The sequence below is a fragment of the Myodes glareolus genome, chromosome 6 (genome assembly GCF_982192425.1).
Source record: "Myodes glareolus chromosome 6, mMyoGla1.1, whole genome shotgun sequence".
In the NCBI taxonomy this organism is placed as follows: Eukaryota; Metazoa; Chordata; class Mammalia; order Rodentia; family Cricetidae; genus Myodes; species Myodes glareolus.
This window is the reverse complement of record NC_142031.1, coordinates 48,167,312-48,190,380: the sequence shown is the minus strand read 5'-3', so window position 1 is coordinate 48,190,380 and position 23,069 is coordinate 48,167,312. Positions and strand designations below refer to the sequence as shown.

The 23,069-nt window shown below is 39.6% G+C and overlaps 1 protein-coding gene across 2 annotated transcripts; it reads right to left on the bottom strand.

Annotated features, from left to right (window-relative positions):
• Positions 1-305: 305 nt before the first annotated feature.
• Positions 306-21,662, bottom strand: LOC125404168 (zinc finger protein 54-like). 2 transcript variants are annotated; one of them, XM_085690735.2, is made up of 7 exons: positions 21,544-21,662; positions 20,088-20,217; positions 12,948-13,074; positions 11,857-12,054; positions 10,384-10,595; positions 1,746-1,784; positions 306-407 (listed from the first exon to the last, which is right to left on the bottom strand). In XM_085690735.2, coding segments are annotated over exons 2-5 (357 nt in total). In that variant the 5' UTR covers positions 20,118-20,217; positions 21,544-21,662; the 3' UTR covers positions 306-407; positions 1,746-1,784; positions 10,384-10,593. The 2 variants fall into 2 exon arrangements, with proteins under 2 accessions (XP_085546861.1, XP_085546860.1); XM_085690734.2 differs by having other exon boundaries at positions 10,384-12,054.
• Between the last annotated feature and the right edge of the window lie 1,407 nt (positions 21,663-23,069).

Here is a 23,069-nt window from a genome sequence, read left to right as displayed (position 1 = left end):
GTAGTTATGAGTCTGCCAAATAAACATTGTTGTGCCTTCTATATGGCCTCAAATTGAGAAACTACTTGTTTATTTAGACCCATGGTATTTGCCATCTAGGAAATCAGCAACAATCCCCATCTTTTACTCACCTCATCTCGAGTACTCTGGGTATATAATATTCCATTCAGTGAAAGAGAACCTGAAGAATAGCTTTTTTGGCTCATAGGCACAGGGTATAAAAGCATTATCCCTAATTACAGATGTGTAAGGGAGAGTAAATCCGGCCCTATATTCATAGGAACACCACTGACAGCCTCTGAAAATGTTGGGACACTACTTGAACTTTACAGATTTCCACAGGTGAGGAAGACTGGTGTGTGAAAACATGGAGAACATGAAGGTTCCTTTGGTGACATTTCAGGAAGCTGTAAAGGCAAAGGAGGGAAGTTTGAATTACTCATCCCCTGAAGACAAAGTACACAGACACTCTATGACATGAACATTTTTTAACTTGTTATAGAATGGTAGGAGTGGACCAGACACAGAAACTTTTATCATTAAAACACTGAACTTTGTCAGTAAATTTCTGGAAATCCTTCAGCATTAAGGTATGACTTACAAGCCAGATGAATAGATCTTAGTCCCAATGGCATGTAGGTGCTTTAGGACTGAAATTGCATCTTATGACAAGGCTCTTCCCTTTGTTTCTGGTCATATTTTCTTCAGGTTATTTTGGACCATGTGATATTATATACAGTTTTCTTCTCTGTACCAGGTGGCCCTAAAGACACATCTTTGTCACTTATAATAGTCTGTTATATGTTTTATTTTCACTTGATGTGGGTAGGGCTGCTCATGAAAGATGCCCACAAGATTACTTAGACTCTAACACACAGTGGTGTGGGAGGTCCCTTTGTCTATGTGTTGCTTTTATTGGTTAGTGAATAAAGAAACTGGCTTGGCCTGATAGGGTAGAACAGAGTTAGGTGGTGGGGGGGAGTTAGGCTGAATGCTCAGTAATAGTAATGAATTTGAAAACACTGAGCTCATTATTTGAATTACAAAAACATAGGATAGTTTAACTAGGCTCCACCAAAGGCAATCATTTGGATGTAAATACAAAATAGTATTGACTGCTATTGTCAGTAAAACCACTGAATTTATCATATTTAAATAGCTGCCTGCCCAAAATTACCTGTATATTGGCTGTTCTGATTGATAGACATTTGTTTTTAAGTTTATAAAAAAAATCCTCTTGTAGTGGATATTTGCTGTAAAGTAAAGGATAACCACGATACAGTCCACAGACCCAGAGAGGTTAGGTAACAAAGAGTGGATGCATGGATCTCCCTGGGAAAGGGAAATAGATCTTGTGGGGGAACTGGAGGGTGGGTGGAGATTGGAGCATGAGGGATCAGGTTGGAGGATGGATGGAGGGGGAGAGTACGGAAAGAGATGACTGGAATGGAGGGGCATCACTTCAGGGTCAGTTAGAAACTTGGTGCAAGGGAAACTCCCAGGAATCTATAAGGATGTCCCCTAGCAATAGTAGATATGTAGTCATAATTGGCCATCTCCTGTAACCAGGTAAGACTTCCAGTGGAGGTATTCAGACACCAACCCAACCACACAAACTTTGACCTACAGTCTGTCCTGCCTACGGCATGTGCTGGAGTAAGGTGACAGAGATTGTGGGAATGGCAAACCAATATCTGGTCCACCCTGAGACCCATGCCATGAGAGTATGCCCATCCATGACATACCTAGAGTGCCAGGACCCCGAGGTTGGATGGTCCAGTGATCTAGGATAAAACCAAACACAATTGGAGAAAAGAATATCAACGTAATGATGCTTAAAAATGTTCTGCTATATTCATAGATTGGTGACTTCCCAATTGTCATCAAAGAGGCTTCATTCAGCAACTAATGGAATCAGATACAGATAGCCACAGCCAAACATTATGCCAAGTTCAGGGAATCTTGCTGAAGAGAGGAGGAAGGATTGTATGAGCCAGAGGGTTCAGGGGCATTATAAGAAAACCCAGAGAAACAACTAACCTAGGTTCTTAGAAGCTCACAGTCTGAATCATCAACCCAGAAAGCCTACATGGGACTGACCTATGTATGACAGCTGTGTAGCTGGGGCTGCCTGTGGACTTCTAACAGTGGAAGCAGGAATTATCCCTAATGCTTTGTTTGGCTTTGGGAAACCTATTCTTCACTGGGTTGCCTTGGCCAGTCTTAATACAAGGGGAGGTGCTTAATCTTACTGAAACTTGATATGTCAAGTTTTGTTGATACCTATGGGAGGCCTGCCTCTTTCTGAATAGAAACAGAGGAGTGGATGTGGGTTGGATGGGGTGAAGGAATGGAAGGAGAAGGGGGGGGGAATTGCAGTTGAGATGTAAAATAAATTTAATGAAAAAATAAAATCAACTTAAGCAAGGCTGGTTACTTAGAATATAAATTATGCAACTATTAGATACAAACCACCTTCATTTCTAAAACTGTGTCTTTTGCTCAATAAAAATATAAACCAATTTAAAATACTAGTACATAACTTTCAAAAAATACAAATGGATCTTCCTGTAAATGGGGAAAGGATAGTATTCTTCCCCTGGCAGGTTATATTACGCCTTCTGTATAGTAACACGAGAAATGTGATATTCTGTTTTTGAAGTTACTCAAACTTAACATTGTGTGTTCCACAACTTCCTATGAAATACTTCTACAAGGATTATATTACCCAAATGACAACATTTATGACAATTATCATTTAGATATAAGTTCATAAATTGGACACTGTGAGGCTCTGTCTGAAAATATTTAGAACTATATTGGGTGTGTCTGTCTTTGCAATGAGGTTGAGATTTATCTGTCTATATTCATTGAGTATTTCAGATGTACTTTCTTCAGCATTTTCTCTTGAAAGTGACTGATTTCCAGATTAAAAAATTTTATTCTAACACCTGCCAGCAAACCAGGTAAGCTGCCTGCAGATCTCTTTTTCCTCTGTTCTTCAAGATGCAATCCCACAGTCTCAGCCCCAGATCAACAGCACAACACCTACGTCAGCCTTCACTGCCCCACTCCTCCCATCTCCTGAGAATCCCATAAATTTTCCCCTCTAATCTCTCTTCACCACTAATTGCCATGTCCCAGCCCCCAGTCCCAGAAGGCACTAACTAAAGGACTGGTTACTAAAGGGTTGGCCCTCCAAAAAACCAAGTAGGGATGAGTCTGTTTCTTTTTCTTCTAGAGCTTTCAGGTGTGCTGTTAAGTCTCTAATGTGTGCTTTCTCCACTTTCTTTATGTAGGCACTTAGTGCTATGAACTTACCTCTTAGCACTGCTTTCACAGTGTCCCATAGGTTTGGGTATGTTGTGCTTTCATTTTCATTGAATTCTAGGAGACTTTAATTTCTTTATTTCTTCCTTGATCCAGGGGCGATTCAATTGATACTTTTAGAATGGTAATGCAAGGTATGATAGAAAGTGGCTTAGGTATAAAATTTTGGATTCATCAAGATAGGATAGATAATAAAATATTTTCTCTAAATATGTAAAATACAAATGGATTGGACATTGTGAGTGTAATTCTTACATGATAATTGTTCTTATTATATATAGTTTTACTATGTTAGAGTTAAACCTGTTCTGTTTTATTTAGACAAAAGGAGAAATGTGGAATATTTGTTTACACTGTGTGAAGATGTGTTACTGTAATTTGTTTAATAAAGAGCTGAATGGCCAATAGCTAGGCAGGAGAGATTGGTAGAATTTCCAGGGAGAGAGGAAGATGAGGGGGAATTGAGGTATGTAGATTATAATGTAGATTATACTAGAGAGACGCTCTTTTTTTTTTGATTTAGGACAATTTCATATTTCAATGGTAATTTGTTGTTAAATGACAATAATGTTTGTAAAAAACTGTGATCCAAATAAATGATAAAAATGAAATTCCAAGTTGTAGGTCTTAGATTAAGAATCCATGCAGGGTGGTGGTGGCACATGCTGTTAATCCCAGCACTTGGGAGGCAGAGGCAGGCAGATCTCTGTGAGTCTGAGGCCAGTCTGGTGTACAGAGTGAGTTCCAGGACTGGCAGAGCTGTTACACAGAGAAACCCTGTCTTACCCACCTACCAAATAACTCTTATGTGCGTATCCCAGGCTGTCTTGTATTGCTACCTCCTAAAAGCATGCCTTTATGTATGTGGAGTCAAATACACAGGTTTTGATAGTTAGCTGAGGGGCAGAAGTTTATCTTTTTTTTCCGTACGGAAAACCAGGTTCTGGTGCCCAAATTCTATTCCCTAGATCTTGGATTTCCAGCAAAGAATTCTTTGGGTTGAGCTGAAGATGCACTAAGTTCTGGGAACTGAATTTACAGAAAGTCTGCTTGATCTCTGAGAAAACAGGAACCAAAGAATCGTGCAAGGAAAGCAGTAGCCATTAGAAACAACCTAATAGATGATGTGTGGTCACAGAGTTCATCTCCGTGGAGGAGAGACACCCTTAAGACGTTAGACATATGGTATAGGGTAGAAGTAACTGAGCCACATTGCAGAATGTAGAAATAAGATAATTTAAGTTATAAGAGCTAGTTGAGACAAGCCTAAATTAAAGGCCAAGCTCTCATAATTAGTAAGTTCCTGTGTTATTATTTGTGAGCTGGTGTCTGAAGAAAAAACTTGCTACACTGGCTATCAACAAAAGCAGAAACGAAAGAAAGTTTACAATTTTATAGATATCGAAAAATTCACTACTGAAGGAAGAAATGACTGAAGACAGTAATTAAGAAGGAAATTAAGACAGGGGAGCAACGGCTGAGCAAGTGGGCCAGAGACAGAGACCGCCAAGAGTCTGGACGTGAATCTGGGACATTCAAGGGAGTAGACCTAAGCCAGGATCCCTGTAGGTCTGGGCGTGAATCTAGAACCTCTGAGGAACTAGGCCTGGGCCAGGTCCTCTGCCAGTTTGGGCATGAATCTGGGACCTCTGAAAAAGTAGGCAGGAACCAGGGATTTCTGTGGGGCCAGGCGAGAGTCTGGGACCTCAGAGGGAAAAGGCCTGAGCCAGGACCTCTGTGGGTCCGGGCATTGGTCTGGGACTTCTGTGGGAGTAAGACTGTGCCAGGTCCTCTGCAGTTCTGGGTGCACCTGAGCCTGGGAACTCTGAGGCAGGAACCAGAAACCTATGAAGGACCAACTCCAAGCCAGGGATTTCTGCAAGGGGATCTAAACCAGGATTTACAAAAACAGGTCAAAGCCAGTAACCTAGGCCAAGTAGGCCTGAGACAGCAAACACCAAGAGAACAGAGCAAAGCACAGGAATGCTGAGCTACCTCCAGGAACACAGAGTAACCAATGGGGAAACTAGAACTGTGGCACTGACTGTACCATGAGGAACAACCCATCTGAGCTTTGGATTCACTGGCACCTAGAATATTATTCAACAGAATCTCAAACACATCTATTAGAGGAAAAGATGAGTAGAAAAGGTAAGAACACATGCAACACCACAAAGAGCAACATAACACTAATAAAACCTAAAGACAACAGCAAGACCTGAACCACCACATATGGATGAAGCAGAAGAAAATGGCCAGAAATAACTTCAGGAGAATGTTTGAAACTCTTAAAGATGAAATGAGAAATTCCCTCAAAGAAATGGAGGAAAAGACAAACAAAAAATTGGAAGACATCAGCAAATCCTTCAAAGAAAACAAAGGAAATCAAACATATAAAAGAAACTATCCAGGACTTGAAAACTGAAATAAAAATATAGAAAACACAAGGTGAAGGAATTATAGAAACTGAAATCATGAGAAAATGATCAAGAACCATAAATGCAAGCATGAACACTAGAATATAAGACATGAAAGAGAGAATTTCAAGCACTGAAGATACAATAAAGGAGATAGACTCATCTATCAAAGAAAACATTAAATCTAACAAAAGCTTAACCCAAAATATCCAGGAAATATGGGACACCATGAAAAGGCCAAACCTAAGAGTAATGAGTATAGAAGAAGTTTAACTCAAAAGCACAGAAAATATATTTAACAAAATCATAGAAGAAAACTTTCCCAACTCAAAGATATGCCTATAAAGATACAAGCTTACAGAACACCACATAGACTGAATTAAAAAAAATTCCCTCATCACATAATAATCAAACCACTAAACATATAGAGTAAAAAAAAGAATATTAAGAGCTGCAAAGGAAAAATGCCAAGTAACATATGAAGGCAGACCTATCAGAATTATATCTGACTTCTCATTGGAGACAGTGAAAGCCAGAAGGCTGTGGTCAAGCGTTATGCAGACATTAAGAGACCACAGATGCCAGCCCAGACTATTATACCCAGCAAAACTTTCAATCATCATAGAAGGACAAAACAAGATATTCCATAACAAAATCAGATTTCACCAATACCAAGCCACAAACTGAACCCTACACAAAATACCAGAAGGAAAACTCCAACCCAAGGAAGTGGTCTCATCAACTAAGACACAATTGATGGTCTCACAGCAGCAAATTCCAAAAAAAAGGAAAAAACACACAAATTAACATCACCAACAATGAAAACTAAATTAACAGGAGATAGCAATCACTGTTCATTAATATCCCTTAATATAAATGGACTCAATTCACCAATAAAAAGGCACTGGCTAAGAGTCTTGGCTCTAGAGGGGTTCCCAGGTGTCCAAGGAGATTTCCCCAACTAGCTCTGTGGGCAGCAGAGGAGAGGGTGCCTGAACTGTCCTTATCCTATAGCCACACTGATAAATATTTTACATATCACCATAGAACCTTCATCTGGCGATGGATAGAGATAGAGACTGAGACACACATTGGAACAATGGACTGAGCTCCCAAGGTCCAAATGAGGAGCAGAAGGAGGGAGAACATGAGAAAGGAAGTCAGGACCATAAGGGGTGCGTCCACCCACTGAGACAATGGGGTTGATCTAATGGGAGCTCACCAAGGCCAGCTGGACTAAGACTGATGGAGCATGTGATCAAACTGGATTCTCTGAATGTGGCTAACATTGAGTGCTGACTGAGAAGCCAAGGACATTGGCACTGAGGTTTGATTGTACTGCATGGACTGGCCTTGTGGGAGCCTAGTCTGTTTGGATGCTCACCTTCCTAGACCTGGAGGGAGAGGGGAGGACCTTGGACTTCCCACAGGGCAGGAAACCCTGACTGCTCTTAAGACTGGAGAGGGAGTGGGGGGAGTGGGAGGGTATTGGGAGAAGGGGAGGAGGTGGAAATTTTTAATAAATAGAAAAAAAGAGAGAGAGAAAAGCACAGGCTAACAGATTGGACACGAAAACAGAATCCATCCTTCTTTTGCATACAAGAAACACACCTCAATTTCAAAGGCAGATATTGTCTCAGAGTAAAAGATTGGGAAAAATATTCCAATCAAATGGACCTAAGAAACAATCAGGTGTAGCTATCCTAATATCTAAAAAATAGACTTCAAACTAAGATCAATCAAAAGAGACAAAGAAGTACATTTCATATTAGTCACAGGAAAAATCCATCAAGAGGAAATCTCAATACTGAACATCTATGCCCCAAATACAAGGGCACCCTCATATGTAAAAGAAACACTTCTAAAGCTTAAATCTTATATTAAACTCCACACACTAATAGTGGGAGACTTCAACATTCCCCTCTCATCACTGGGCAGGTCAGTCAGACAAAAAAATGAACAGAGAAAAAAAGGGAACTAACAGATGTTATCATTCAAATGGACCTAAGAGACATGTATAGAATATTCCATCCAAACAGAAAAGGTGCCTGTTTCTTAGCACCTCATGGAACCTTTTCAAAAATTGACCACATACTCGGTAACAAAACAAACCTCAACAAATACAAAAAAATTGGAATAACCCCATGTATCTTATCACATCACTATGGTTTAAAACTAGAAGTCAACAGCAATATTAATTTCAGAAAACCCACAAATACATTGAAATTAAACAATGCTCACCTGAATCATCAATGGGTTAAGGAAGAAATGAAGGGAGAAATTAAAGACTTCCTAAAATTCAATGAAAATGACCACACAATATACCCAAATTTATGGGACACAATGGTATGTACTCATTCATTAGTGGATTCTAGCCATAAACAAAGGACATTGAGCCTATAGTTCACAAGTCTAGAGAAGCTAAATAATAAGGTGAACCAAAATAAAAAAATATATAGATCCTCCTGGAAATTGGGGCAGACAAGATCGTTGGGCAAAAGTTTGGAGCATGAGGTTCAGGTGGGGTAGGGGGAAGAGGAGAGGGGAAGAAAAAAGGGAGAAGGGAAGGATTGGGGAGAGCTTGGGGGAGTAGGATCGTTGAAATGGAGGAAGGGCGGATATGGGAGCAGGGAAGATACCTTAATTAAGGGACCCATTTTAGGGTTGGCAAGAGACTTGGCTCTAGAGGTTCCCAGGTATACAAGGGGATGTCCCCAGCTAGGTCCTTGAGCAGCTGAGGAGAGGGTGCCTGAACTTGCCTTGTCCCATAGCCAAACTGATGAATATCTTGAATATAACCATAGAACCTTCGTATGGCGATAGATGGAGATAAGAGACAGAGACCCACATTGGAGCACGGGACTGAGCTCCCAAGGTCTAGTTGAAGAGCAGAAGGAGGGAGAAGATGAGCAAGGAAGTCAGGACCGTATGGGGTTCGTCCACCAACTCAGACGGTGTGACTAATCTAATAGGATCTCAGCAAGGCCAGCTGGACTGGGACTGAATGAGCATGTGATCAAATTGGACTCTCTGAATGTGGCTGATAATGGGGGGTGACTGAGAAGTCAATGATAATTACACTGGATTGATTCTACTGCATGTACTGGCTTTTTGGGATCCTAATCAGTTTGGATGCATACCTTCCTAGGCCTGGATGGAGGGAGGAGGGCCTTGAACTTCACACAGGGCAGGATACCCTGCCTTCTCTTAGTACTGGAGAGGGTGAGTGGAGGGTGAGTGGGGGAACAAGAGGGAAATGGGAGGAGGGGAGAAGGTGGAAATTTTGAATGGTATTATTTATAAAGCAATAAAAAACAAAAAAAGATCTAACCTCTGCGAAAACTTGTCTGCAGCTTAGGTGGCATCAAAGAAAACTGACAAAAAAGAGGTCATCTACTAATATTTTCAGAGTATGTCAGGACATGGTGCAACAAAATGAACATTATTCTGTAAGCACTTGTAACCCAGTCAGCAGGATTATATTGGAGGTGAGGTTTCCAATTCTGTTGATATCTAGGAAATTCAATGCTTCTCATACAAATATGTTTCAAAACAGTTTTTGTAGTCACTCAAAAACAAGATTTCTCACCTATAGAAATGTATGAGAGATTGAGATATTCCATTTATTTCTTAATTGTATTACACTGGCTTTTCACATATCTACAAATCTGTGTTTGTATTTTTATAACATCCATAATTAAGGTGCTAATTATGTTGATTGTTACAGAGGCTGCTTGTTTGCTTCCCGGTTGCCCAGAGTCAAGATAATCACACTGAAACTGTTTTAATTAAATCACTGCTTGAGCTATTAGCTCTAGCTTCTTATTGGCTAACTCTTACATCTTAATTTAACCCATTTCTATTTATCTGTGTATCATCAGGTGGCTGTGGCTTACCAGCAAGTTTCTAGCATGTCTGTCTGCTTTGGGTGGCTACATGGCTTCTCTCGACTCTGCCTTCTTTCTCCCAGCATTAAGTTTTGCTTTCCCCACCTAGCTCTACTCTGCCCTATCACGGGTCAAGACAGCTTCTTTATTCATTTACCAAAAAAAGCAACAGCTATACAAAAGAATCTCCCACACCAGTTGATTAGTAATTTTCCAAAGGCATTGAATACTGATAAACTAATTTTCTTTATGTATCTGAGGTTTCCTAGTTATACATGACAATGAATATCACATTCTTTCTATTTGTAGGCTTTCACTCTAGAATCAGTATGTGAAGATGGATTGTAGTTGAGTATTTACTATTAGCATTGGGGTGTGTATGGGGGTAGAGGGTTTTCTTTAGGATTAATTTTCAGATGAATCTATATTTTAACACTAGTTTTGACAAATTCAATGCATTTCTTGGCATTATCTAGAATGGATTTATAGGGTGTATTAATTAATGCCTTATAATAAAGTATCAATCTAACAAAATTGTGAACCACGTGTTTTATCCCTAACAACAATTTTATGGTGGGTAAAAGCTTTTAGGAAAAATTAATGAGTTCAAAACATGTTTTATAGTTTTCCAAGAGGTGAAGTATGCATATATATTTACTCATGAAAATAGAAATACAGATAAAGAACAAAATATGAATGTCACTGAAGTCCATCTTGTTGAATGAATGAGTTTTATTTGGGTTACTTACAGGAATATGTAAAGGGAGTTGTTTCCAGTAGTAAAAGGGACTTAGACAGTTGCTGCCATGAAATTCCAACCCAACTTCGGATACATAGTAAGAACAGTGGATGCCCTGAACACACTGCACACATATAAGTCTATGTACATGTTGGAGAGTGTCATTTCTTGGTAGCTCAATTCATCAGAGGCTCTTCTAAGCAGCATTAAAGTTCTGAGTTTCTTTAAGAAATTTAAGCATAAGAAATCCTTTCAGTTTTGCAGACTTTCCGATGATATATAAAGGCATTATTTTTTGTGTTATTACCTTTACTTCACAATGAAATGTTGTAGTCTCCAGAAAAGAGTTAATCAACAGCACCTTCCTGTTTTTACAATTTTGCATAAATTATACAGTATGAGGTTAAAAACAAAACGTTTTAATGAATTTTTTCTACATTTAGAATTCTTCCTCTGTTTAAACTATAGATATTCTAAGAGTTGAACATTACATAAAGTCTTTCTCATGTTTGTAATATTTCCTGGTGTGGATCTTTAAAGGCAGAGTTGAAGAAAACATACAAAAATCATTTACAACAGAATCTTTACTCCTCAGTATGAATTTTCTGATGGATTCTTAGCTGCGTCTGCTAGCTAAAGCATTAGTGACAGTTAGTACAAGGTTTCTCTCTTGTATGGATTCTCTGGTGTTTTTTAAGAGTTGAGGCACATGTAAATGATTTCTCACTTTCTCAACATGTCTAAGGATTTTCTCCTGTATGAATTCTCTCATGAGTCCTAAGACCTGATATATACTTAAAGAATTTATCACATTTCCTGCATTTATGAGTTTTTTCTCCTGCATGACTTTTCTGATGTGTCTGAAGATTTGAGCTACGTGCAAAAGACTTTGCACATTCCCTACATTTGTAAGGTTTCTCTCCTGTATGAATTCTCTGATGATTTTTAAAATGTGAGCTATATGCAAATGATTTCTCACATTCCCTACATTTGTAAGGTTTCTCTCCTGTATGAGTTCTTTCATGATTTCTAAGCGTTGTGGCACATGCAAAGGATTTCCCACATTCCCTACATTTGTAAGGTTTCTCTCCTGTATGAATTCTCTGATGAGTTCTAAGATTTGTATTAGTTGTAAAAGACTTCTCACATTCCCAACATTTGTAAGGTTTCTCTCCTGTATGAATTCTCTGATGAGTTCTAAGTATGGAGAAATAGATAAAGGATTTCCCACATTCCCGACATTCGTAAGGTTTCTCTCCTGTATGAATTCTCTGATGATTTTTAAATACCGAGAGATATTTAAAGGATTTCTCACATTCCTGACATTGGTAAGGTTTCTCTCCTGTATGAATTCTCTGATGCTTTCTAAGTACTGAGGTATATTTAAAGGATTTCTCACATTGAGTACATTTGTAAGGTTTCTCTCCTGTATGAATTCTCTGATGAGTTCTAAGTTCTGAAATATATTTAAAGGATTTCTCACATTCTGGACATTTGAAAGGTTTCTCTCCTGTGTGAATTCTCTGATGGTTTCCTGCAATATCGCTGGTGTTATAAGGTGAACACTGGGAGAATCCATAAAGCTTTTTGCTAAGGTCATTATATTTACAAGGCTTCTTTTGGATATTCTTTGAGCCTTGATCCATGATGTTCTCATATGTACCACATATGCGATGTTTCTCTGGAAAATGAGAACAAATAGGGCTGATAGGAACTGATAAATTAGTAAGATATTACTAAGATCCTATTAGTAAGATTCAATACCTGATGTTCCCTTAAGTTTCCTAAGACAAGGTAGCTAGCATTTACTAGAAGTAGAGCTCGTAGCAGAGGCCTTCTGTATGTCACTATCATTAAGTGAACAGTAATATAAACCACTCTAGTCATCATTAAACACAAGGATCATTAAGGGGCTTCTATCCTTACTCTGAAGAGGTGGAAAAAATGGGTGACAGAGAAAGGTGCTATTTGAAGGAACATATGGGGATTGTTCTATACAGAGTCATACTGTGTAGCTTTGGCTAACTAGGAACTCATTATACTATCCATGGCTGGGTTACAACTCACCAGTTCCACTTGCTTCAGCCTCCCTAGGGCTAGAGTTAAAATAATATCCACTAGAGCTGAATATACAGACCAGATTTCAAAAATCAATCAATAGAAAAACAAAAACATAGCTACCACATTTTTCTCTATTTTAAAACATCTTTGTGTTTTTAAAAATCAGAAAAAAGTGAAAAGTTTAATTCAGTAGGATAATAAAAATATTCCAGTTGCTAAGAGTACTTCACTGTATCTTCATGTTCTAAGTTTTCAATATTCTTTGAACTTTGAAATTTTCAGTTAAGAGCTAGTTAAGAGGGCTTGAGAGATCACAGTATACAGCATTAGTTGTTCTTGGCAGAGAAAGCACGAGAACATAAAAGAGGCACCGTGGAAATAAATGTTTCTTACCAGAATTTCCATCATTTCTGGTAATCATAAAATATTCAGGGAGTGTACTTAAAAATAATACACAAGGAAAAGGTAAATATAAACAATGAGTCAGGAATACTACAAGAAGAGCATTTTTACCTATAAATACTAGATTTCTGTAGTTCTCCAACATCACATCAATGTATAAAGTCCTCCAAGCAGAATCCAGACATTTCCACTCATCCTGGGAAAAGTGTACATCCAGATCCCTGAATGAAAACAGATCCTGTAATGGAAAATTACCCATTTACCATGTGCTATTGAACAAAATGCTTTCCTACATAACAGAGAAAAGGGAATTACATAAACTTTTGGGATACAGATGAGGAACAAAATTATTTAAAAACAAAAGTTTTCTAGAGATTCTACAGAGATGGGTGAGCAGTTTCAAGCACTAGTTGCTCTTCCAGAGGACCCAAGTTCAGTCCCCACCATACAACTCAGTATAACTCCAGTTCCATGGCATCAAATGCCCTCTCTTGATCTTTCCAGGCAGGAGATAGATAGCACTCATGCATATATTTCAAAGTAAAATTGAAAGTTAATTTTAAAGAAAGATACTTTCTGGGTGCCATTTGTAGTAGGAGCAGCGGGCTGTGTTCCCGCTGCCCAGCTCCCAGCTAGTTTACACCCGAAATAATTACATGGAAACTGTGTTCTTTTAAACACTGCCTGGCCCATTATATCTAGCCTCTTATTGGCTAACTCTTACATATTTATTCAACCCATTTCTAATAATCTGTATCTCACCACGAGGTTGTGGCTTACCGGGAAAGATTCAGCATGTCTGACCTGGCAGCTTCATGGCAGGCAGATCTCTCTGACCCTACTTTCTTCCTCCCAGAATTCAGTTCTGTCTACTCTGCCTATCTAAGCTGCTGTCCTATCAAAAGCCAAGACAGCTTCTTTATTAACAAATGAAAGTAACACATAGACAGATGATCCTCCTACATCATACTCACACTCTATGTTCTTACATCTCTGTGAAAACAGGATGACATAGCAATTTTACAAACAATAAACTTTTATGGAATGTGAAATAACTTTGAGGTATAGATGTAAGGATGTACCTTTATGGAGGGGCATGTTGATATCAATCATTATCATAGTGGATAATCTCACATGAAAAAGTTATGATGAATAAGACTGTGGTTTCAGATGCTTCAACTTTAGTCTTGCTCTAATACAGATATTGATCAATCTGTATCTCAGTCTCACATGACTCAGTTAGGTTGCTGAAGCCCAGGTTCAATGATGCACCCTTTGTAGAACAATGTGAAAGGCAGGTTCAGGGAAGAATTCAAACTCAATGAGATCTTTTTTTCTTAACTTATTAGGAAGGTTTATGAGAGTACATATATCCCATGTTCTAAAATACATAAAAAGTCAAATACTCTTTGATGCTATGAAACTACTTTGAATACCATGAAATAAATACAAAAATCAGCATGCATTAGTACTGTTATTTCACATGCCAATAGAGATAAAAATTTTAGAAATTCCATATATGTTTGCACTACAGAATAGTTAAAAAAATTGTATAAATAAATGGTCTAAGTTACAATGCGACCAAATGAAGTACAAAGATCTCTGATCAATAAGAATATACAAATTTTGTCAGAATTATACTAAATCTTCATTGATATTAAATATTTTGCTGATTATGAGATTGGCTCAATTGGAAATTTGAATCTTGCTATTTCAACCTTTTTTACTTTAATATTTGAGTTCACACATCTAAGAGAATTTCAGATTGTATAAAGAAGTGTTATTTATTATTTTTCTTTCATTTTTCAGCAAGAAGACATAGGGTTATCTCTTCCCACCTTCAAAGAATGTCCATGAGAAATGTAAAGCTGGAGGCTGAAGGGACAGTTCAGTGGTAAAAAGCACTTGCTGTTCTCAGAGAGACCCAGTTTAATTCTATCTATACACATAGGAGCTCACTACAGTGACTGACTCCAGTGCCAAGTGTTTGGTGTCAATGTCAGGAATCCATGTTCATTAGGCAGGCAGGTAATACATACAAAAACATAAAAAGAGCATTCATATATGGAAATATATTATATTTAAAAGAAATAAATGGGAACCTGACCATTGCAAACTTACTTCAGAAGCTTCACCTACATAATACAGTAACTTTGGAGAACAACAATATGGTAGGGAGTTTTCCTCTTTCCAAAAAAAGAGAGGAAACTCATTAAAAGAGGCATTCACTGATGCTAGAAAATTGATGGTTTGTGCACAGCTCTGAAACAACACTTTCTAGAAAAGCCGTACTCTATATGTCACAAGATGCAATATACATATGGGAACCACTTTGCTTACAAATTAGTACTGTGGTACAATGTCTGAAAACTAAAATGAAGGACAAAGAGAAATTAATAATCTATTGAGACATTACCACAGGCCATCCAGAATCAAGAAAATGGTATGAGCAGGAAATCTCCTGAGACAAATAGTTGAAGGAAATGAATAAAACTTTTCAAATCTAAAATGGAAATAGAAACAATAAAGGAAATAGAAACTGAAAGAATTCTGGAACTAAAAATAAAACTAGATAAGCAAACACAAACAACAGATGTAAGCATTACCATCAATACATGGATGAGAGAATTCCCAGGCAAAGATTCCCTAGGAAGGGGAGATATAAATTTTGACAGTCGATTAGGGGCAGTTGGCAATTGAGAATTGATCTACCTCAAGGGTATAATACTCTTGTGCATATACCCAAAGGATGCTACACCCTTCCACAAGAACACTTACTTAAATATGCTCATAGCTGCTATATTCATAATAGCCAGAAAGTGATAACTGATGTCCTTCAATAGAGGAATGGATAAAGAAAATGTGGGTCATTTATACAATGGAGTACGACTCAGCTATTGAAAATAGTCACATCATGAAACATGCAGGTAAATGGATACAACTAGAAGTAATTATTCTGAGTGAGGTAACTCAGACCCTGTATGGCAAACATGGTATGTACTCACATAGAACTTAGCTGTTAAATTACACAGTAGTGGAACTGAACGAGACACCTAGGACAGAGAGGGCCTGAAGAAACAAGCTCCACCAGGAGCAGAAGTCAGGAGCAAATCCAGTCCTGGGAGCCAACCCAGTCCTGAGACACTGGCAGACCAGGACTGAGCCAACAACCAGATCCAGAGTCAGCGATCTCCACCAGAACAGGTCTAATTCCAAGCCAGGGACTTCTGCAGGAGGAGATCTAGACCAAGATTTACAGAAACTGATCAAAGCCAGTAGCCCAGGCCAAAGTAGGCCTGAGACAGCTAACTCTAAGGGAGCAGACCAAAGCACAGAAGCACTGAGCTAACTCCAGGAACAGGAATAACCAACAGGGTAACTAGAACTGTGACACTGACTGTACCACTAGGAACAACCATCTGAGCTTTGGATTCACTGGCACCTAGAAGATTATTCAACAGAATCTCTCCAACCACATCTATTTGAGGAAAAGATGAGTAGAAAAAGTAAGATCATATGCTACACCATAAAGAGCAACACAATACCAGTAAAACCTAAGGACCCTACAAAAGCAAGACCTGAACAACCAAATATGGATGAACAAGAAGAAAATGATTTAAAAAACAATCTCAAGAGAATGTTTAAAATTTTTAAAGATGAAATGAGAAATTCCCTTAGAGAAATTGAGGAAAATACAAACAAAAAAATTGAAATATATCAGCAAATCACTTAAAGAAAACCAAGAAAAAGAAATCAAACATATAAAAGAAACTACTCAGGACTTGAAAACTGGGATATAAATAATAAAGAAAACACAAGCTGAAGGAATTATAGAAACAGAAATCATGAGAAAAAAAACAGGAACCACAAATGCAAGCATGAACAGCAGAATGCAATGGAAGAGAGAATATCAAGCACTGAAGATACAATAGAAGAAATAGACTCATCAGTTAAAGAAAACATTAAATCTAACAAAAGCTTAATCCAAAATATCCATGAAATATGGGACACCATAAAAAGGTCAAATCTTAGAATTATAGGTTCAACTCAAAAGCATAGAAAATATATTTAACGAAATCATAGAAGAAAATTTTTCCTACCTAAAGAAAGATATGCCTATGAAGATACAAGAAGCTTACAGAACAGCACATAGACCGAATAAAAAAAATATCCCCTCATCACATAATAACAGATTGGATACGAAAACAAAATTCATCCTTCTTCTGCATACAAGAAACACATCTCAACCTCAAAGACAGACATCATCTCAGAGTAAAGAGTTGGGAAAAATAAAATATCTCAGAGTAACTCTAACCAAACAAGTGGAAGACTTGTATGACAAGAACTTTAAATCTTTGAAGAAAGAAATTGAAGAAGACACCAGAAAGTGGAAAGATCTCCCATGCTCTTAGGTAGGCAGAATTAACATAGTAAAAATGGCAATCTTACCAAAAGCAATCTACAGATTCAAAGCAATGCCCATCAAAATCTCAGAAAATTCCTCAAAGACCTCAAAAAAACAGTACGCAACTTCATATGGAAAAGCAAAAAATCCAGGATAGCCAAAATAATCCTTAACAATAAAAAAACTTTTGGAGGCATCACAATCCCTGACTTCAAATTCTACTACAGAGATACAGGACTGAAAACAGCCTGGTACCGGCATAAGAAAAGATAGGAGGACCAATAAAACTGAATAGAAGACCCAGATATCAATCCACACATCTTCGAACACCTGATCTTTGATAAAGAAGCAAAAAATATCAATTGGAAAAAAGAAAGCATATTTAATAAGTGGTGCTGGCATAACTGGATATCATCATGTAGAAGAATGAAAATAGACCCATATCTATCACCATGCACAAAACTCTAGTCCAAATGGATAAAAAACCTCAACATAAAGCCAGCCACACTGGACCTTATAGAAGAGGAAGTGGGAAGTACACTTGGATGCATTGGCACAGGGAACCACTTCCTAAATATAACCCCAGCAGCACAGACACTGAGAGAAACAATTAATAAATGGGACTTCCTGAAACTGAAAAGCTTCTGTAAAGCAAAGGACATAGTCAACAAGGCAAAACGACAACCTACAGAATGGGAAAAGATCTTCCTTCACTAACTCCACATCAGACAGAGATCTGATCTCCAAAATATACAAAGAACTCAAGAAATTGAATACCAAAAGATCACATAATCCAAAAAAAATATTGGAGTACAGACCTAAAAAGAGAACTCTCAACAGAGGAATCTAAAATGGCTGAAAGACACTTAAGGAAATATTCAACATCCTTAGTCATCAGAGAAATGTAAATCAAAATAACTCTGAGATTTCATCTTTCATGTGTAAGAATGGCCAAAATCAAAAACACTGATGACAACTTATGCTGGAGAGGTTGTGGGATAAAGGGAACACTTCTGCATTGCTGGTGGGAATGCAAGCTGGTATAACGCCTTTGGATGTCAGTGTGGCGATTCCTTAGAAAATTAGCAAACAACCTTCCTCAGGACCCAGTAATACCACTTTTGGGTATATATCAAAAGGATGCTCAATCGTGCCACAAGGACATGTGCTCAACTATGTTCATAGCAGCTTTGTTTGTCATAGCCAGAACCTGGAAACAACCTAAATGCCCCTTGACCGAAGAATGGATAAGGAAAATGTGGTACATTTACAACATGGAGTACTACACAGCAGAAAAAAATAATGACAGCTTAAATTTTGCAAGAAAATGGATGGAGCTAGAAAACATTATTTTGAGTGAGGTAACTCAGACACAGAAAGACAATTATCACATGTACTCACTCATAGGTGGTTTTTAACATAAGGCAAAGAAAGCCAGCCTACAAACCTCAATCCCAGAGAACTTAGACAACAATGCAGACACTAAGAGAGACTTACACAGATCTAATATGGGAAGTAGAAAGTAGAAAAAGACAAGATCTCCTGACTAAATTGGGAGCATGGGGATCTTGTGGAGGATTGAAGTGGGGAGGGGGGAGGCAGGGAGAGGAGCAGAGAAAAATGTAGAGCTCAATAAATATCAATTAAAAATGTATATAAAAAAGTTAGCTGTTAATAAATGTTAAGAAAGCATAATTCACAGACCCAGAGAAAATAAGTAACAAAGAGGGCTCAAAGTAGGATTCATGGCCTCCCTGAGGTGAAATATATTTTCCAGGTGGATTAGGAGGGATTGGAACTGGAGTGCAAACAAAATAAATGTTCCAAATGATATTCTGCTATATTCATGGACCAGTGCCTAGCCTAATTCTCATCTGAGATGCTTCCTCTGGCAGTTTATAGGAGCATATCCAGAGATCCAAGGTCAAACATGAGAGAGAGAGAGAGAGAGAGAGAGAGAGAGAGAGAGAGAGAGACCAAACTGGAGATCCCCATTGGGTCCCTCCCCTCAGAGTTCAAGGCCAGTTCTTTTCTGAAGGGAACCAGAGGAGTACACAAGAGGAAGACAGGAGGTGTGGGAAGAGTGGAGTAAGAATACCTCATTTGGTCAGGATGAACTGAATAAGAGAAGAATAAAAATCAACATTAAAAATCTGAAAACAAGAAAAGAAAAAAAAAACAAATACCTGGAGGCACATCATCACTTGAGTGATATGAAATGCCAATGAGAGAAACCAGCATACTGCAATCTGCATCTCCTCACATAAGCATCAGTGTCATAGCAAGAGCAAGTCACACATCCCATCTATCAACTCCCCTCTCTATAATGCAGAGATATCTAGTACTAGGATTCAGAGAGTAAGCATCTTCTAAGTCTACTTCTCAATAAATCACTCTGTGACACCAGCAAAAGTTCCATGTACTTGCATGGCCACTTTGATGATCCTGGTTCTAGAACCTTAACCATTTCTGAAATGTAACCTTTGTAGCACATCAGACTTTCCTTCATCAATAATATATAAGGACACAGATCCATCCTCTGTAGAAATTAGGCATCAATATATTTCATTGATTATCATTCACAATGGAATCGCTTTCACAATTGTAGGTCTTGAGTCCATGAAAACTATTTGCCTCACAGTAATAACGCAGAGCAGATAAAACAGAACAAGGCTGGGCTACATAGGTGACATGATTTCAAAGGAATTTTGATAAGCAGAAGAGAAGAGAAAAAGTGTCATAGGAAATACACATATCTGACAATACTGTTCAAGACAAGAGTACTAAAGGTCTTCCTGACTTCAATACACAGGATTTTCAAAGAAATATACGGACACCACACTGACCTGGTGCTCATTTACAGGAGACGCAGCCATTCTCCTTGTTGTGCTTCTCCAAATTTCTGTCTCTGGAACAAAATCTCGAACTCTTGTTGACAATTCCCATCAAGGTATAAACAGCATAAACCTGCACATACTACAACTGTGTCACAGACAATGTCATACCACAGGAAAAGATGCAAACACCCACATGAAACCAGCTCTGCATTCCTACAGAGAGATGAGCATACGCAATTATACTTAGAGGGCTAGAAGAAAACAAATGGTAGGAATCACCAGAGCCTCCTTTCTGTTTGGCTTGGCTTTGGGAACCGTATTCTTCTTATTGAGGACAGCTGTGAGATCACATGGGAACAGGACTGCGGTGCCTGCCTGCTTCCTGCTCATCACATTCTCTGCCTAGGATTGAGCAGGGATACAAAAGTTTGCTCTTCTAACCAACTCCTGCATTCTTCTAGCCTGTGCTGAGCCCAGATGTCCAGGCTGGAGAGAGGGAGCCTCTGAAGATGTAATTGGGAATGAGGGGTCAGAATAGCAAGGGGCACAGGTTCTTACTGACAGATCTGACTTGCCAAGCACAAGAAACTCCTAGACTGAGAGAGATCTGTCTCTCTGCCAATCACAGGATGGGGGTGGAGGTAGCAGGCCTGACTGGTAGATATGATATGATGATGTTCTTTCTCCCTCTTTCTATGTCTGTTTGTTCTCTGAGTCCCCACGCTTTGTCCATTTACTGTGTTTTTACACTGACAAAAACAAGATGTCCTCAGAGGCTCTCTGAGTAAATAAACTTTCCCCCTTCACAGCTCCGTGTCCTCCTAAGTTTTAACTCCTTAGAAAGGCTAGAAGGCTGGCAGCCTGGGTCTAGGGGTTGAACATGACTCTAGTGTGGGCCTGGGTAAAGGGGAGGGGCTGTAGTGAACCCTGCTAGGGTCACAGACAAGGGACAGGCCTGGAGCCAGGCAACCAGAGGGTTGCCCTGATTTAGGATGGCCAAGATTTTTTTCTTTTCTGTTCACTTTTTTTTTGTGGGGGGGGGGGACAAAATGTAGCCCACAGTGACCTCGCATTTCAGGTGTCCCCAAAGATGACCCTGTACTGCTTCTGCTGCCTTCTCCTAGCAAGATCTGGTATTCAGGTCTGTACCGCCACGTCCTGGATCAAGGGATCAAATCTAGAGCTCTGTGAATGCTTGGCAAGCACTCTGCTACTTGAGCTACAGGCCAGCCCCTTCCTAATTTCGAAAGACTGTAAATGAAGGCAGCGTTGAGACTTTCCTCTTCACTGTTACATTGTTTTCCCCAGAAAACGCCGCACTCAACTCCTGGACCGAACTCCCAAAGGACTTTCTTAGCTCCTGGAACGACCTCTGCCATACTGGCCAGCACCACCCCTACCTAGTCCCTGGCCGTTCTCCCACAGCCCTCTGTACGAAAAGGCTGAGCCCTGGGTTCTCCCTTACCTGGCACCATGACCCGACACGAGACCGCTGGAAATACTTGGCAGTTTCGCCGCAGCTTCAGCCGGAAACCGCCAAGCAGTCTCGGCCAATTCAAACCCCTTCTCCAGCTCCGCCCCGCCTCCTTCTCTACGTGCGGCCGTGACGTCAGGTCAGGACGTCAAGGAGGTGGGCAGTTGCAGCGATATGATCCAACTTCTTTAAAGCAGATTTGGAGGATCCTATGCTTTGCCTTTTTTGTTTGTTTTTTGTTTTTCAAGACAGGGTTTCTCTGTAGCTTTGGAGCCTGTCCTGGAACTAGCTCTGTAGACCAGGCTGGCCTCGAACTCACAGAGATCTGCCTGCTTTTGCCTCCCAAGTGCTGGGATGTGTTTTGCCTTTTAAAGGAGGACCCAATCCAAGGGGGAGTGCTTGCTCCAGACACCACTGCGGACTTCATTTGCTGTGTGGTCCGGAAGCGCCCCATCCTCTCTTGCTACCTTGCTTTCCGCCACTGACATCTCCGGAGCCTCCTCATGCTTGCATCCGTCCCAAAGGCTCCGTACAGCATCGGGATGACACACCCGGAGCGTCGCAACTGTTCGTGGCTGACAGTGGCGTGAGTCCGCTGCGAGTCTACCCGGGCGACTGGATCCACAGCGCAAGCGGCGGAGGCTCGGGTGGCCAATGATCCGCAGCCGCATGTGGGAGCCCAGAACCCTGAACGCTGTCGTGTTTACCCTCTGCTTCCATACAGTGCTCCAGGCATCTGCGCGGTAGTATAATGTAATGCTCAGTGGGTGTCACAGGACAGCCTAGAGTCCTACCACCTGTCCTGAACACCTTTCTCAACGTGCTTGGATTTGGGGGCCTTACAGGGGGCGGCAGGGATGCTTGAACCCATTGCTCTTTCCCTGTAAAGATCTTTTCTACACTCTCAGTGGAGCAGGAAGATTGAAGCCTTCCCCCTCCACACACACCTTAGAGCTCAGATTTTTGGGGCCAGATGCTTGGTAGTGGGAGGGTATAGGATAGCCTGTCTCCCTGTGTGGCTGCTGCCCACACATGCTTTGCAGTGACTAGGGGGGCTGGGTTCACCGTTTACGTGTTAAGATTAATGCAGTGTGAAAAGTGAGCTGTCATGGAGGAACTTTTACCTCATAGACTATGTCCTGATTTAATTACCCCTCCAACATTTCCACTACTGTGCCCTTGAGTTTCTTGTTCCTGCTGGATGGAACAGTACTTTCTTACAATAGGCTTATGCCCCACATGGAGCAACACACAGAAATGACTGCTATTTCTATTAAAGATTGTTCTTCTCCCAAAAGAAAATTTTCTAAGGAATGACTTTCCCAATTATAAGGGAACAGGGTTCCATGGTGATTCTTAATCCACTTAACTCTGATTCATTCATGATTATTCCAACGTAGATCAACCAATGTTGGAAGTTCCAAACCACATAGCGAAACTCTAAAATACCACTCAGAAGTTCTGACTTTCCATGTATTGAAGAACCATCTTTTATAATTTTTTTCCACTCTTGATTT